General features: G+C 47.8%; 7 protein-coding genes across 8 annotated transcripts; 5 read left to right on the forward strand and 2 right to left on the reverse strand.

Annotated features, from left to right (window-relative positions):
- Positions 1 to 1,076: 1,076 nt before the first annotated feature.
- On the forward strand, positions 1,077 to 1,448 carry H257_11946 (hypothetical protein; the record flags this gene model as incomplete). Its single annotated transcript, XM_009839027.1, has 1 exon — positions 1,077 to 1,448. One exon carries the CDS (start codon positions 1,077 to 1,079, stop codon positions 1,446 to 1,448), a length of 372 nt encoding a protein of 123 aa, XP_009837329.1.
- A 1,288-nt stretch (positions 1,449 to 2,736) lies between these two features.
- On the reverse strand, positions 2,737 to 5,468 carry H257_11947. Of its 2 annotated transcripts, XM_009839028.1 has the most exons (7): positions 5,203 to 5,468; positions 5,082 to 5,146; positions 4,773 to 5,012; positions 4,568 to 4,721; positions 4,425 to 4,488; positions 3,446 to 3,738; positions 2,737 to 3,003 (listed from the first exon to the last, which is right to left on the reverse strand). In XM_009839028.1, the coding sequence occupies exons 1-7, from the start codon at positions 5,440 to 5,442 to the stop codon at positions 2,797 to 2,799; spliced, it is 1,263 nt and encodes a 420-aa protein (XP_009837330.1). In that variant the 5' UTR covers positions 5,443 to 5,468; the 3' UTR covers positions 2,737 to 2,796. The 2 variants fall into 2 exon arrangements, with proteins under 2 accessions (XP_009837330.1, XP_009837331.1); XM_009839029.1 differs by having other exon boundaries at positions 2,742 to 3,003; positions 4,568 to 5,012.
- A 118-nt stretch (positions 5,469 to 5,586) lies between these two features.
- Positions 5,587 to 6,220, forward strand: H257_11948 (hypothetical protein). The gene has a single exon (XM_009839030.1). The coding sequence runs from the start codon at positions 5,854 to 5,856 to the stop codon at positions 6,196 to 6,198; it is 345 nt and encodes a 114-aa protein (XP_009837332.1). The 5' UTR covers positions 5,587 to 5,853; the 3' UTR covers positions 6,199 to 6,220.
- A 485-nt stretch (positions 6,221 to 6,705) lies between these two features.
- H257_11949 (hypothetical protein) lies at positions 6,706 to 7,784 on the reverse strand. Its single transcript, XM_009839031.1, has one exon. The coding sequence runs from the start codon at positions 7,716 to 7,718 to the stop codon at positions 6,816 to 6,818; it is 903 nt and encodes a 300-aa protein (XP_009837333.1). The 5' UTR covers positions 7,719 to 7,784; the 3' UTR covers positions 6,706 to 6,815.
- A 1,804-nt stretch (positions 7,785 to 9,588) lies between these two features.
- H257_11950 (archaeal ribosomal protein L23) lies at positions 9,589 to 10,735 on the forward strand. Its single transcript, XM_009839032.1, has 2 exons — positions 9,589 to 9,977; positions 10,215 to 10,735. Exons 1-2 carry the CDS (start codon positions 9,604 to 9,606, stop codon positions 10,297 to 10,299), a joined length of 459 nt encoding a protein of 152 aa, XP_009837334.1. The 5' UTR covers positions 9,589 to 9,603; the 3' UTR covers positions 10,300 to 10,735.
- Positions 10,736 to 10,884: 149 nt separating this feature from the next.
- H257_11951 (hypothetical protein) lies at positions 10,885 to 14,603 on the forward strand. The gene is made up of 4 exons (XM_009839033.1): positions 10,885 to 11,083; positions 11,164 to 11,569; positions 11,785 to 12,330; positions 12,973 to 14,603. The coding sequence occupies exons 1-4, from the start codon at positions 10,929 to 10,931 to the stop codon at positions 14,425 to 14,427; spliced, it is 2,562 nt and encodes an 853-aa protein (XP_009837335.1). The 5' UTR covers positions 10,885 to 10,928; the 3' UTR covers positions 14,428 to 14,603.
- A 726-nt stretch (positions 14,604 to 15,329) lies between these two features.
- On the forward strand, positions 15,330 to 16,249 carry H257_11952 (hypothetical protein; the record flags this gene model as incomplete). Its single annotated transcript, XM_009839034.1, has 1 exon — positions 15,330 to 16,249. A coding segment is annotated over one exon (842 nt), but the record flags the coding sequence as incomplete, so codon positions are not given.
- Positions 16,250 to 17,138: the final 889 nt, after the last annotated feature.

The raw sequence follows: 17,138 nt of genomic DNA on the forward strand, positions 1-17,138 counted from the left end.
TAGTAGTAGTAGTAGTAGTGACTCTCAGGTACAACCTACTACTAGTACAGTTGTACCTACTATCTAGGCACTGTCCTTGTAGTAGTACCTAGACACGGTCGTGTTGCAGACAAATAACATTTGGAACGAATGTAGAAAAATAGTGTGTGGGATTTGAACCCACGACGGACTGATTAATATTTTTATTGAAATATAAAATTGATTTCAGACTAAATAATTCTTGAACACGGCTCCTATTTGTTTCACCAAATATATCTATTCGAATCGATCGATCCGAGTATTTCTTTGAATCGGAAGAATATTTTTATATGGAAACCAGTGTGTCCTGTGTTCAACTCACTCAAACTGGTTCGAAGTATAGCATTGATCATGTTATCGTGTCGTCGTCCCTCAATCTCATTCGCTCTGTACGCTTCTATGTACCTAAAATATTAATATTTTAAAATTTAGAATTAAAAAAAAATCGAAATAGAATTTTCAAATTTTCAAAATTTACCAAATATTGATATACATACAAATATTATTTTACTTCAAGTAATTAGTTATTTAATTATATTATTCAAAATCCATGTAATATTTCAATAAATATTAATTAGCGAAAATAACTCCAAATTGGTAGAGTATAATCTTGCCAAGATTAAGGTCACAATTCATATGTCGCTGTTCTAGTTTAGAAGAAACCCCCTACAATGTGACGACGTACTATAGTCGATTTGATACAAATTTGGGGAGGGGGTGCAATCGACCACAATCGATCTGATTGGTTGAATTTTATTTAGAAGGTTTTGATTGGCTAATAATTTTGAGTTCATCTGAAGTAGCCAATCAAATAGATTTAAATTCCACCGAGAAACCACGCCACAACACAATGAAATTTCACTCGAACAACCACAATACACTGTTTCGAACTCTCACTTCCTGAGGACTTTGTTTTGCCTATTATGTTTATGTTATCTTTTGTATTAACTTCTGTACGTAGACGGTTGCAAGCAGCGCCACTACACTCCGCCACATCGCCACGTCATCTCCAAGACCCCCCAAGTAGTCGCAATCAACCCACGTGGTCGTCCAGTGCCATGCTGATGGGTCTAAACGCTGTGTTTTGCAAGCCCATGGACTCTGTGCTGCCGATTCTAGCGGCCCACTGGCTCCACGTCTCGACTTCTGGCTTGAAAGAAGAAGACAATGAGAATATGAAGAAGGCCATGTTCCAACTGCTTGTGGCCCCCCCCGTCGTGCTATGCATCGTTCAAATGTGGAGCTGGAGCAAATACACACTCACACCCGACGCCATGGCCGCCATCGAAGCCCAACTAGCCCAACTTCGCGCCACTCCAGCTACTAGTATTACTACTACTAGTATTACTACGACGACGACGACAGGGACGACGAAGATGGAAGCGGATGCGAAGGAGGAACAAGGCACGAAGTTGTTGTTGTTCGTGTGAGATGGCGTTTTGTTTATAAAAATTATGTGTAATAATTTTAATGTTCAGAAAAATAATGAGCAAAAAAATGGTTGTTCAATTTTGATGGAAATTCTTCATGTGTGTACTATGTATGGGTGAGTAGTATGTAGTAGTAGTATGTAGTTAGTAGTATGTAGTATGTAGTTAGTAGTATGTAGTATGTAGTTAGTAGTAGTATGTAGTTGTAGTAGCATGTAGTAGTAGTATGTAGTAGTAGTATGTAGTTATTAATAGTACAGGGAACGACGCTGAGTAACGGCGCGGGAATAAATTTTCAAATCAGCCAATTATAATCATCGATATCGTTACCTCGACTATGATTGGCGGAATTTTTCCCAGCACAAGTTAAACAACTTTCCACCCCACTACTTGATAACCTTGAATGTCAGTGCTACCTGCAGCCACAGTGCTGCCAACGAAGCCTCGACACTGACCGACGCTCACCCAAAAGCTCGATGTCGTACGCTTAGCTGAAGGCACGACTGTTCGACATGCAGCTGTAATGACCGGCTAACTCGGGACCAATTATGGAGGGGAGTTGTGTATTCTATGGCATGTAGTTCCATTGACCCATACAGTATACTTTTTTCTTTACTTGAATAGAATATTAAATTGTAGTATTTTTATGAGGGGTCATATCACAATTTGTTCGTCCCCATGAGGGGTGCAAATCCAGTCCATGTGTCACAGCGTTGTAATGCAATATGTGTAATAGGCATTTTTATGACCTTGATCCCTTGTGATAATTAGTTTCCTGCAAGAATGAGGACTTGAAAACCATGGCTTCGATGTCTTCCTAGTACTAATTACTCTTTATATTCATATCCTTTGTAATCTTATATCCAAATCACATTTTTTTCATTCGATACTTCTTTTATATTTTGGTTTTGTGAGCCTCAATTGGTCAATTCGAACCGCGTCTCTGTCCAATCACAACTCCTCATCACGCCGCTACTCAGCGTCGTTCCCTGTAGTAGTAGTAGTTATGTAGTTGTAGTATGTAGTATTAATAGTATGTAGTTAGTAGTGTTAGTAGTAGTAGTACTACAGCATACTACTAGTACTGTAGTAGTATGTAGTGATAGTAGTGGTAGTAGTAGTATGTAGAGTATGTAGTAGTAGTGGTAGTAGTAGTGGTGCTATCCTTCGTAAGAGTCTCGATCCAGTTTATGTAGTAGTAGTATGTAGTAGTAGTATATAGTAGTAGTTGGTGATACTAGTAGTACTAGTAATCTTCATCCTAACGGAGTCCATCTCGATTTGAATACTGAGATTAGATTCCCCACAAAGTATTATTAAGAAGTGTACTCAACAAGTGGAGTACTAACTACGAGCCTTCTCCCACTTTGACTGGCGTATGGGTTTCGGCTCTGGGCAGACGGTGGATCCACGCTGGCCGCGACAAGGTGAAAATATCGCGCAGTACCAGCAACAGTGTCACAGATACCACCACACACACGACCAAATAGTTGGGAAACACGCCGTGGGGATACCCTACCCCGCAGATCTTGTACCAAGGGTCGCCCACATGTAGCTACGTCGCAGAGCATGGTTTACTACTCATATTCAACAAGCAACGCATACTAATGTGTACTAGTACTACAATAGCCAAATCGGTTCGAATGATTTAGTCGAATCAGCCAATCAACACTCAGCCGAGTTTGGTCCCGCCAACAACATACACATTCTTCCATCCATACATGGAGGAATAAGCTTAAAACCTAATTCTAATCGATTCGTAAAAGATAAACAAATAACACTTCAAGAGATATGCATAAGTCCAAAATACTATTTCAGCGAAAATGACAATTGTACTTCCCACTGGACACGATGTTACTGTAGGCTCCAAAATACTGTTCAACGAAGACTGTCAAATACGATTAAAAAACGCAAAAAAATCAAAATTCAACAAAACACGTGCAAAAAAATCTTCCGTTGAAAATGGACAACTCGAACATGTGTATAATAGACCGTACCTGAGATCGAGGGACCTCGCAGAACGAGTACGCTTCGTCAAAATGCAAGTGGCAGAGGTATGTGAACCGAGATTGGGGCGTCCCAAACAGAGTCGAGTACGTTGTCACATGGCTGCAGTCCCCCAGCAGCTGGTGGTACCCCAGAGAAATCATATGCGACGGAGTTACCACGACAAGCAGCAGCGGCATGAGCGCCAGATATACGACTCCCCACTGGACCAATGCATGGTCAAACCACAAGTGATGCCACTCGCCATCGTACTGCCATGGTACCACCTTCTTATCCACGTCACCTATCCAACGAGGTATCAGTATATATATATATATATCTATTATGTAGGGCTGTTATAGGAGGATATATATATATGTATATAAATGTATAGAGGTGGTATCGAAGGAAAAATCTCTCTAAAGGGTTAAAATATTCAAGTTTTATCGTGGCTTTGGACATATCCATATACTTATATATTATGTACTACGAACGAAACGATTCTCGTACAGTATGGTAGGTATTTATGCCCCAAGACTGTATATATATATATATATATTACTAGAAGCACATACTCTAGTAACCAAAAGATGTTTTCTTTTGTGGAAAGAGTACATATCATTTTGAATTTGTTTATAGATATAACTAACGTAGTACATATTATTATTATATTGTCAAATCGAGAGCATTCAGCAGAATTGAATGTCTCAAGAGAATGGATTAAAGAACCGCCAAAGCCAATCAAATCACGTCCTGTCGAATTTTCTGCCAATCCAAACGTTTGAATCGACCCAGTCCCTCCGCATTGGGGGGCAAAACCACATATATACTAGTCTTTGTATAGTATAGTTCGATTCGAATGCTAGTTGGCAACGTGAGGCAAGTCCAATATTTGGGCGATATGCCCACAATATATAAATTTATAAAGTTTATGAGTTCTATAGTACTATCGAGTTTGAGAGGAAATGGATACATGGGTTTTTTACATACCTCCACGGCGATCAGAACTCCATACCCAGAGCGTGGCGACGACGATCAACGCTGCCAAGACTGTCTAATGATATGGAGAATCAATATACGCGACTCCAATACGAACGATATCACATATAATATGGTTTTCCTACTGTACTTACATGGGTGGACACATCCAATAGCCCATGAAACAGTTGAAAAGTCAGCCCAAACGCCAGCGTGGACAGCGGGAACGACAGCAACGTGGCGCCACCGACGCCCAAGTATTCGTTGGTGGCGTTCGCTGGCTGAAACTCGAGGCCAAATGTGAGATATCTACAGAGGATATGTATTTGTGAGCGAGAAAAAACAAAGCGGCAGTCGGACTCTCGAAGGAGGTGGAGCAGAAGGTAGAACGAAGACGCGGAGAACGCATGGGAGGCCAGAGCTGCGAGGGGGACGTTGAGGAAGCGGTCGTCGAGGGTCTCATCGGTGTCGTGCCACGTCCACCACAGCAGCTTGGAGCCCACGAGTTCGGCGGGGAAGACCAAGGCGAGGGTGAGAAGCCCCACGGCCGCGATGCTCGACGACAAATGCAAGTGTAGCTTGAGCGTGGCGATGTACGCTCTACACGGACACACAGAATGAGAATGGAAAACGATCGATAATGTTAGCAGTAGAATGCGCCGCACGCACAGGTAGTAGAGCGACGCGAAAAGGAGCACCGCGTACACTGGCACGTGGCTGTAAAAGAGCATGATCTACAACGAGAGGTCAAGGGATGGAACAGGCGGTGTGGATTGAGTGAAGGTCAAACCAGGGCTTGGCCGTGCCACATGATGGCAAGGGTCGGGTCGAGCTGCCCGAGGCCAAAGTAGAGCGTGTGGAACGCGACAAGCCCACCAAGCACGAGCTGCGTCCGGCGCGGAGACGCAGATGCATGGACGCATGTCATGAGGAAGATGAAGTAGCTCACGATCTCTATCATCACGAGACTGTAGTTGTCCAAGACCAGCTGCAGGGGCGAGTTGAACGACACTAACGCGTTCAGCACCATGGTCGTGGCAGTTTGCAATAATGGGACCGATGCAATACTGTGGGATACAATATCCTTCGTAAATATATATATTGTATTATGGAATACAATATTGAGAAATAATATGTAATAGTATTTCAAGATTTCGCATGAGTTGCCGACGAACGCCGAGCGCATCATGCGATGATCGCTGGAGCAAATGAAGGTGGACACTGACGAGAAGCATGGGCTACGGACTGTACACTCTTCTCACGCATTCAAACACTAATTACAAGCAGTTCTACATTACATCTTGGAGACTCGTTGACCACCGTCGATTGTGTGGCCCGTGTCGATCCAGAGATGCATGCGATGTTCCCACAAGGAAGTGAGGACGACGCGGGGTGATGGGTGGATGTTGGGAAGGCAAGGCGGTAGGTATTACATGCCTGGATGGGTGTACTGTATGGCGCCAGTCGCTTCATGAGTAAAGCGCACGCGCTGTTTCGAGGGAGAGAACCGAGCTGTCCATCCTGGCGGCAAGCAGCACTCGTTCACATCGAATCCAAGTGTCATGCGCTGCATGTTGTGTGTGATGGGGTCGGTCTCGAACACATAGGCCGGACCTCGATGGACTGGCGAGTAGATGCCGTTGTAACGCGGCGAGTCATCGGTTCCAGGGTTGTTGTCACCCAAGGGAAGACTGACATGCTTGATGGAGATGTCCAGTACTTGGAGCAGGTCATTGTTGTCGAACGGTGCCGCCATGATGGCTTGAGTGCCGTGGTAGGAGAATAATGGCGATAACGTTAGATCCAAAACGCAATGCAAAGTGGTTACTTATCCGGATGATTGGCTACTTCCAGGTTCAGTAACATACTGTCCTCAAGTATAATCAGGAACAATGTATCATCCGGATAAAGGAGATCACCAGCCTTGGCATCGTTATGGGCCATGGCAACATGCAGGCAGGCAACTACTGCCCATTCAGGCACTTGTGTCTTCCCATACAGTACATGAACGCAGACAGGCAACGCTGGAGGTACGCAAGCTGCACTAGTGTGGACGAACTTCAATCACCGAGGATGAGGACATCGCGTTCGCCTTGGTCAGTTGAGTTGGGGCTGTGGCCATATGGAGCTCTGTGCATCGGCATCACACGATCTTCATCATGTCCACGCCATGAGAAGCATCCAGACTGTGGCTATCTTCATGAACAGAGCCGATGGCAGCGCTCACACTTCCAGTCTTCGCACAACCAACACAGACATTCAAGGTGACGTCATGAGCAGAACCAATCACTAGTGCAAGTAATTGTACATGGACAGCGTTCAGGGCACTCTATATATTTATTACACGTTCAACTATCAATTCATTCGCAGGCCTACTGTATCCACCTATCACCAACACATCGACTACAGCACTTGGCACTTTGGCCGCTTCACCACCAGCGGACAAAACCGCGCCGACTCGTCCACGAGATCGTCCACACCCAGCGGACTCGGCGATCGGTCTCGCTTCATGCTGGAGCGCTCGGGTTCGCAATGCTGCAACAGATGCCGCCGACACAAGTCGACCTGCGTCGCATTGATTTCGAATAGCTGGCTGCTGCTTTTCAACGGCGGTGGGGATGCCACGTCATGGGTACACTGACAGGCGAGGGTCACGACGGCGGCCGCGACTTGCGACGGCAGAAACGCCAGTGCCTCATGTGATACCCGACTGGCGGCCAGGAACGGCTGACACGCGTCGCGCAGTGTCCTTCCAGACGAGTAGTTCAAGTCGGCGACAAAGCAATCGACAAAGTGTGTGGGAACGACCACATGCAGATTCCACTCGAGGACTCGCAGCATGGACGTTTCCATGGTCCGAATCATTGGGCCGGTGAACCCTGCCAGCTGCGCCAAGTTGACCGCTTCTGCGACTAGCAACGCGTCTGGCTCGTGGAACTTGGACGCGATCAAGAGCGCCACGAGCCCGACGAGCTGCAGATCGTGCTGGGACACAGACATTGTCGACAGGTACCGGTCAAGGTAGTTTACCGCGAGGTCCATGGTTTCGTCGGCGAAGTGGAATTCGGTGGCGACGGCAACCATCCACGCAGCAATGCGCACGCGCCAAGATGCGTCCATGCCGTCGCGCTGAACGGTGCTGAGGTAGGCCGCGTCAGGTCGATGGACCTGCTCGCGCCGCATAAGCTCGGCAACGAGGTCGGCCGTAGCATCCATCATGAGTTGCGGTGTGTCGTCAAGATGGCCCAATGCCAGCAAGTCTTCGTCACAGCTCAAGTCCAAGAGGCTGTCGTCCTCGTACATCATAGATGCGTGGGGCAAGCTATTCGCTGCGACTCAAATCGACGAGTGTGACAGCATCGCCGAAGTTTGACTTCGACTTATCATGTTCTGGAGGCTGTACCCGCCTTTATGTTTGTATGCGGGGAGGTGACATGGCGGTTACACCTTGGGATTGGTCGACACAAAAGTGCGAAAACAAATGGCGAAAAAAACCTTCACCAGAGCCATTCAAGCTGGGGCGTCCGAGTTTTTCCTTTTTTTTTTAGTGGCAACCAACGACTAATGACCCAATCATTATTATTATGGCATTCGCGTTTTGGAGCGGACATGAAATGTGATATCGGTAACGACGGGCAAACATTCACGGGCTAACATTAACGTTAGAATACGGTTATTGCCCATGAAGGCTAGCCGACAGCGGCTTGCATAGCCTTGATAAGCACAGTCAATGATGTCGAGGTGCCTGTAAATGACTGCAGGGAATCCTTCAACATATGTCGTAACGACGACCTTGAGAAGTTATGGTTCCATATTGGCACGCAAAGGGGTGGGTTTTGTGCCGAGTTGGATACATTTGACAGTTGACCAGTGACGAGCAACAAAGCTCGAGTCACGAAGGGTATCCACACGGCTTATTGTGTGAAACGAAAATGAGTACTCCGATGGAGTAGGAAAGGAGTAAGTTCGTGTGTATTGTATGTAGCCTCGATGTTGGGGCCGCCGGTGTGGCTTCCAAGAGAATTCACAAGGATGTGACAGGTAATATAGGCAACACGTTGATTCAAAGGTGTCGTTTAGACGTCAAACTGTGAAAATCGATGACAGGTGGTTACTCACATCAAGGTTGGCGCCAAAACGAGAAGCTCGAAAGCTACCTTCAAGGTGTAGGTCGCTAGTCCAACAATAATCTGCTCTCGCCTTCTTTTCGTGATTCCATATATATACCCTTAGAACTGAAGGGGTCTTCACAACCATGTACAGCATTCTTCTTGACAGCAACGAAGGAGAGAGCAAACCAAAACTACATCCAGTATGGGTGGAAAATTGCATAACGTTAGTCGCCGCGAATATGATCGCAACCCCCTTGCAATGTGGCCACACACCATCTATGAAACCTAAATTTATGGCCGCGACGACCACGATGATCGAGTAGGCAGGTACGCCGGAGTCAAATCTGACACTTTATCGACTTTCATGTGACAAGGCGATATTAGTTGTGGGAAACATGGACACTCAGAGTTAAACGACACATCGTTTTTATGACAAACGTCAACAATCATTCAAACTGGTCGCACATTTTAGTCGTTGAACTACTACACCACACCTTCGAACTTCGCCATGGAAATCACTGTATGTTGTCAATCATCGCTTATTGCCCAACTACTTCCTCTTGAGCTCCAAAAGACCCTGTCGTTTGCTTGTGATTTCCGCGTTGATTTGTATAAACCATGCCTCGTGCTTACCTTCAATGTCATAATGTGGTCGAAATGCGAATACAAACCGTGGAGATAGTTTTCGACGTGCACACACCCAATACCTCCTTTCATATCCCTTATAAGGCTTACTGTAAGTTACTCGAGTTGTAGCCAATTATATTTGTAATTTCCTTTGCGTAATACACTACTGCATTGTTTTGGCTAATTACGACAACTAGACCCCCTCTAGGCATCGTTTCCTTGACGAAGGTAACGTTATACTTCGAAGTACTGGGTATTATCTCAAATTCTCGTGATTGGGCACAATCCGGATAAACATCCGTATGCATCATGTCATTTTTGATTTGCTAAAACTGGGTCGTATAATGTGGCCAATCACAAAGCAGGGTCTCGTGGCCAGTCACGTGTCATCCGGATATGTAACCGGATATCCGTTCACTGGTTGCACACCGATCGCTCATTTCCCAAGAAAGATGGCCCCTGCTAAGAAAACCACGTCCACCAAGACCGCCGGCGCCAAGAAGGCCGTCGCCACCGCCCGCCGCGTGCTCAAGGGCAAACACGGCAAGGTCGTGGAAATCCGCACCAAGACCCACTTCTACCAGCCCAAGACCTTGAAGTTGGCGCGTGCCCCCAAGGTCGTCCGCAAGTCGGTGCCTTCGCGCAACAAGTTCGACAAGTACCGCATCATCAAGTCCCCGTTGACGACTGAATCGGCCATGAAGAAGATCGAAGACAACAACACGTTGGTCTTCCTTGTCGACAAGCTCGCCAACAAGCGCCAAATCAAGGACGCCGTCAAGCAATTGTACGACATCAAGGCGTTGAAGGTCAACACTTTGATCAGGTACACCCCATCGTGTCGAGGCTCGAGGCCACCCCCACATGCGACGTTCTCCGTCTCGATCGAGACACTTCTCCGTCATGCATGGGCCTCTCTTTGTCGCGGACCCCGCCCATGTGCGTCGTTGGGCTCTTGTTCCCCTCGATCGCAACCACGCACATGTGCGAGCGTCCGCGCGCTTCTGTCCCCATGATCGTCGCGATGAGTTCTTGATGGCTCATGTTGTGTGGATGTTTGTAGACCCGATGGCCAAAAGAAGGCGTATGTCCGCCTTACCGCCGATTACGACGCGTTGGATGTGGCCAACCGCATCGGCGTGATCTAAATGTGTTTCCATGGGAAACGTAGTATACAAGAACAATGTTCTTGTATCGCGTGGTTAGCTAGCCTGGATGAGTTCTTGTCTAATACAAGGGATGCCATCTTGTTGATATGTTCACATAGACGCCCTCCTGTCCATGGAGTTGGCGCATACATCGAAAGCTTGGAAGTAGGTAATACATCGTGCAGCGAGGTGATCTTATTTGTGTATTCGTTCTGAAGAACTTGGGGTTGCAATGCTGCTGGAGGCGGTAGGTACGTGGAGGTGCGGAAGGGTGTAGGTAGGTGGAGAAGTCTCCGCTGGCTGCATGAAGCGGGTGATCTTTGTCAGAAGACGCCTCTTCCGAGGCGTTTCTGACTGTGGGTCTAGCATGTAGCTAGCTTCGCTGTGCTTGCCATACATCGTCGTCGGCCTTCGGTCGCCGCCACATGGATCGAAGATACAGTACGAATATTTGCACAGCGTCATTATTTAAAATTATGTTTATAATGGATGAACTATTTGTATATGCGGATTTGTATTTAATACACATGTGGTGAACCTACTCTCGTATTTGTTGGGGTGTAACCGCACCATTTGATTGGACAACTCGCCAGACAGGACGCACAACGGCGCCGCGCTTCCTTCCCTCCATGACGTCGACACTGCCACCGCCGCCGCCACTGCGGACTTCGTCAACCGCCACGGTGACTCTGGACGCAGTGGTCCACGACCCCCACATGCATGCCGTGTTCCTCAAATACCTCTCCGAGCACGATTCGAAGAACTTTGCTCGTCTCCTCTTCTTGTACGTGTCACGTAGCCTCGACATTGTCTGCACGTTCGTTGGCTTGACTTGGCGGTTCACCATCGATGCTGCTTGTGTAGGGTCAGCGTGGATGAGTTCAAGAAGCTCGTGCCGACGGACGACAGCAGCCACAGCCCCACCGCCCAGCGCGTGAACTATGCCAAGAAGATCATCCACAAGTACATGGCGGCAGACTCGTTCTTCTACATCGGACATGAAGAACGACATCTCCTGCAAGGTGGAAACCTGTCTGTCGCATCCTTCGGCGAATCTCTCCATCACGACCTGCACCTCTGCGGCGGCCTCAGCGCGAACCGCGACCTCTTCGTCGACGTCGAGACAGCCATCTTGGCCGCGATGGCTCCCAGCTTTTGCGCGTTTTCCACCACATCGGCATTCCAGTCACTCGTGAACATGGAGATCATGGTGCCACCGATCGAAGAAGTCGAGTTGCAGCATGCCACCAGCAGCTTCACCCTCGAACGGGTACCGTCATTGATTGATTCAGCTTTCGTGTCCATGCTATCTTTCCGTACAATTTATCTCTTAACTCATACCACGGCCATACGATTCTCGATATGTCTTTCGTCCCCACGTATACTATGTACGGGGTACTTCCTATTCACGAAATACTACGATGTGGGCAAAATGCCGTATTTCACTTGTCCTTGTTCATATGAACGAATTCCTGTCGTTCGTAGGTACTAGCCAACCGGCGACTGTGCTGTGTATTTTGGCTATTTCTGTTCAAAGAACGCACGCACGGCCCGTTGAGTTTCTGGATGGAGTCGACGTATCGCATCTTGCCTTTGCTGGAGTCTCGTCCGAATCCGGATCTTGCCGCTTCATGTATATCGTCCCCGACACTTCAACCCGCCTCTTGTTTATCGTCCCTGACACATCTCGGCCGGCTGCTCCAGACCAAATACTTTAACCACGGCGCCACCGCCCAACTCCACGTCCATGGCGAGGCCCCGACGCAACTGGTCGAAGCGATTCAAGCGCATTTGGCTGAGTGGAGCAGTGGAAACTTTATACATGTGCTTTCGATGGCCAAGCTGCTGCGACAGTTGCTCCGCCACGTCAAGGATACGCTGCATATGAACCACTTTGTACGGTTCATTCAAAGCCCGAGCTTCCATTCGATGCTCCTGTCTCCGTCTCGTAGTCGATTGTGCCTCAGTCCCCACAAAACTCGACCAAATCCCCCCCATGGCAACCCCACCAGTGCATCTGTCTTGCTCCAGGTATGTCCGATTCGATATACATATATATATGTGTATGGATTTCTGTGTTTCATTCACGGTATGGCATTGAATCGTTGAGAACGAACGATCTGTCTATTTCATTGAGTACAATTATATATATTGTCGATTTGATACATATTTGGGGAGAGGATCGCGCCAACCAAACCGATCCACAATCGACCTGATTGGTTGAATTTCATTGAGAAGGTTTTGATTGGCTAATAATTTTGAGCTCATCTGAGGTAGCCAATCAAATCGATTTAAATTCCAACGAGAATCCACGCCACAACACAATGAAATTTCACTCGAAAGCACAATACTACTCGATTTAACAGTAAATACTCTTTTGAAGTGTCTCGTCTATTAGTATACCAGGACTTGTATTCATCAATCCTTCAGTACTACCAATACTCTTTTGACTTTGCACCTTACCGATATATGTATATAATAATATATTATATATAAATTCATGCATGGATATCAAAGTCGTATTTATTCTATATATATATATAAATTATTCATGCATGGATATATACATTCATGCATGGATATCAAAGTCGTATTCATGAGAATAATTCGCGGTGATACGACGATATATATATATATATATATATATATATATCTTTACATTTTTGTGCTTAGGACCAACGACTAGCGTCACCATCCAGCAGCAGCGACAGCAGCAACAGCAGCAGCAACGACTCCAACTCGACCCTTCAGGACGTCGTCCACGTCATGAACGTCCACTCATCGCACCAATCGCCGCTGTCGCTATCTCCCTCTCATCCATCCGCCGAATGCATCGCGGGGGTACTTCACTTCGCCTTGCAGGCGTCCTCTACGATGTTCGATACAGACGTCCTGTACGACTCGACGACGTCCCTGGACCAATCATCTCAGTTGCCAGAGCATTTGGACGCGTTCTTTTGCCCTGGAGGGACGCCGTCGGTGGTCCGCAGTCAGACGCACCCGCCGCCGTCGCTCTGCCACGTCACGATCGGCCCAACAGATCGTCCGCTGTACATGGTGTGCCTTTCGAGATACATTCCCATCACGGATGCCGCGGAGCTGAATCCGCTCGAGCTCGTGCTTCTCGAACAGAAAAACCTACGGCGGTTTGTCCTCGCTGGTATTTGCGTGCTGAGCCGCGTCCCGAACTTTGAAACGGTGCGGCGGCGACTGCGACAGCTACATGCGGACGCCACGGCCGATCCCGACTCGACGTATGCCACCAGCACGCAGTGGCGTCCGACGTTGGCGCAGCTCTCTGCGCTCACGGCTGAGTCGTCAGTCGTGACGGAATTGTCAACGCACACCTTGTTCACGTGCTTGTCGCCAAAGCATGTGCTGCAAGTGCTGGCGGCAGTGCTCTGCGAACGCAAGGTGCTGCTCATCTCGAGTCATGTGTCCGTGCTCACGACAGTTGGGGAGACGCTACGGCTGCTTCTGCGCCCGTTGCAGTGGCCACATGTGTTCGCGCCCGTCTTGCCGGCCTGCCTTGTAGACTGTCTGCACTGCCCGACCCCGTTTGTGTTTGGCGTCCACCGCACATTAGCCTCGACAGCGCTGAATGTCGTTCAGGACTCGGACTCGACGGTCATGGTTGTGGACTTGGACGCCGACGGCATCGAGTGCCACGTCAAGCCGCCCCCTCGGCGACGCAGCCACGCAAAAGATCCGCGACGATATCCGGATACCCACCCGGATAACAGTCGACATCCGGATGATACTCCGGATGTGCTTCCGCAAGCGGTTGCATTAGAAGCGGCGCTGCGAGTGCTCGTCCGTCCAGAGGTCGAGTGCAGTGACGACGTGTCGTGGACGGCGGCGCCCGCGGCATTCCCAGACGCGGACATCCTCGCACTGTTTCACCAGACGTGGGAAAGGATGCTGGACAGCATGGAGGAGTTCAGCTTTGTCCTGGCCGACGACGGCGACAGCATGGTCGTGTTCGACTCGATCGGGTTCCTCCAACAGCATCGACAAGGAGATGGCGCGACCCTCGCGTTTTACCAAGCGTTCTTGAAGACGCAGTTGTTTTCCCACTACATTGCGACCCACGGCCTCTTGGGTGGACTAGGAGAACGATATCGCTAAGCGGGATAAGCACAGTGTCGCGTTTTGTGTGCTCAATGGAATGAGCAGAAAATCGACCGACCAATCAAAACCACGAAATCTAATCAAGGAGCCAATCAATTCCACTCTTTGACGCAGACAACATCGAATTAGTGTGTGGATGTAATTAGTGTGACATTGGACCATTTTTACATACAAAAGTCAGTAAGTTACAAAGAATCGATCGATAGATTTGGCGAAGAATCAGCGCAAAGGTCCACATTTTGGGTAAAAGGACAATATGTGTGAATATATATATGTATGCGCACTAGGGCATACATAGGATGTTGAGTTATTTACAGTACTGTACGGTACAGTACTGTAAAGAACTGGTGGTACAGTACTGTAAAGAACTGGTGGTACAGTCTGTACCACCAGTGGGAAAGTCGGGCAACCCAATGAAACCGTCAGTGAAACCGTTTCCGACGACGACCGTTTCACGTCCAAATGGAATCCTTGGCTACTACTTCGAAGTACTAGTATATACTAGTAGTATGTATGTGTGTATTGTACTTGCTAACCGTCCATCATTCATCGAAACGCTGAAAGTTTGGCTTATCAATGAACGAGAGAGAGGTCACGGTAGTGGGAAGTGGCGACATCAGCAGGAAGGGGAAAGGGCCAATGGTTGAGCTTGAACTTAATGTTCTCCACCAATCACACGACACCTATATGCACTTTGATCCGTGTTGCCTGTCGTACCTATTTTCAGCCAATCGTAATCGAATACCTCTCCGAAATGAACCAATCAAAGGGATGCTACCGGTTTTCCAAAAACAGAAACGGCAACAAACAGGTGGGATGTAACGCTAACGGTGTGGCGTTTCGATCAAATCATCGATCCTCCCAACTTGTCGACCACACTCACACAATTCAATTCGTCGCCATGGCCGTCAGCTCGACTCGATACCTCTTGTGCTGCCGCGGTCTTTTCACTCTGGTTGCCGAGTTCCAGCATGGTGTGCTGGAGGACATGGTTCCGTTGACGTCGCTGGCAAGCACGACCACCAGTTGCATCTTGGATCTATGGATCGCAGAACACGGGGACGCACGGGTGCCGCTGCTGTTGGTGTACTTGCCTCACTTGACTTCCAGGGTGATACTGCACGCCATCGCTACCAACAAGCCTGATCTTCTGAAAACCCTCGAACTAGATGCTTTCGACCACGACGACCTCGTGGAAGTTGCCGCGGTCAGTGGCAACCTCCCTGCCATCGTCGCGTTGCACGCCATGTCTTACTACTCTGGCACGCATCGAGCGATGCTGGCCGCTTCAATTCATGGACACCTCAATGTTCTCGTATACATGCACGTCGAACGAATGCAAACCTGCACACGAGCCATGGTGAACGCCGCGGCGTCGCGAGGACACGTTCATATTGTTCAGTGGTGTCATGAACATGGAGGCCAAACCTGGGCCGCAGAAGCGTTCGCTGTGGCGGCCGCCGCGGGACACTTGGCTGTCCTGTCGTACATGCATCGCGTGAAGCCAAGGTGTGGCTCTGCGACTGTCGCCATGCGCGCGGCAGCCATCCACGGCCACCTTCACATCGTTCAATTTCTGCATGTGAATCGTCCTGGCTGTGGTATCTCATGGTCCGACGCAATGGATCAAATCCAAGCGAATACCCTGGGGTACTTGACACTGCACAACTTGGTGTACGACATGTGCTGTGCGTGTGGATTTCACAAACCCCGTAACCACGAATGTCGAGCGATCAAGTAACTTTTTAGACTCGTACAGTAGTCCCGAACTGTTTCATTGATAAAGTTGTACTTTTAACACATACGGAGTGATTGTGAGCTACAAGTACAGTAAGACGCATTCGTCAGACTTGGAACGTCCTTTACCCAAAATTTGGAGTTTTGTGCTGGTTCAACAAATCTATCGATCAATTCTATGTACTGTACCGGTACTGTGATTAACAGTCCAATGTCACACTAATTTAAATCATAGACTAATTCGATGTTGAATTGGTCGAAGTGGATTTGATTGGCTACTTGATAAGTGATCAGGGTTTTGAGTTTGGTGCTACTCATTCGATTGAGCACCTCATTCCAATTTCAATTGACAATAAGCATGTGGGTAAAACTGTCAACTACTGTAGTAGTTAGAAGAGACTGCACAGCATCTCATATATAAAAAAGACTGCTGGTACGTAGTGTACTTCGCAGTACAGTTCACTTTAGGTATATACATGTACGTGGCACAACTCAAATCATGATACCGTTTTTTTTGCACCTCGTCAGCACGAAACCCCCGTCGTTTAACGTGTACGAATAATGCAAAAATCACGTTGTTTATCATGTCAAATCACGGATTTGGCACAATATCTTGGATAGATTCACCATGAGTACGGAAACGATACAATGCAATAGGGCAATTCAACCTTTTGGGGCATTTAGTCAATACGGATATACGATGATTGGGACGAAGGTTGACCATGCAGCCACCATGATGACCGTATACACAGCGAGTTCGTCGATTTATCACCACTACCAGTGTGAATTAAAGTTTGTGCCTCCGATTTGAATCCATTTTCATCAAGGTGGTGGTGATACCGGTATAATTGTAGGACAAACTCAACCTTCAATGCTGTACTGCAAACTCACAAATCATAAAAGTACTTCGAAGTAAAAGTTGAGGGCATCCCCAATGGTGCGACGGTATAATCAGACTGTATTTTGACGTT

Source organism: Aphanomyces astaci (assembly GCF_000520075.1).
Source record: "Aphanomyces astaci strain APO3 unplaced genomic scaffold supercont1.37, whole genome shotgun sequence".
NCBI classification, from domain to species: Eukaryota; Oomycota; class Saprolegniomycetes; order Saprolegniales; family Verrucalvaceae; genus Aphanomyces; species Aphanomyces astaci.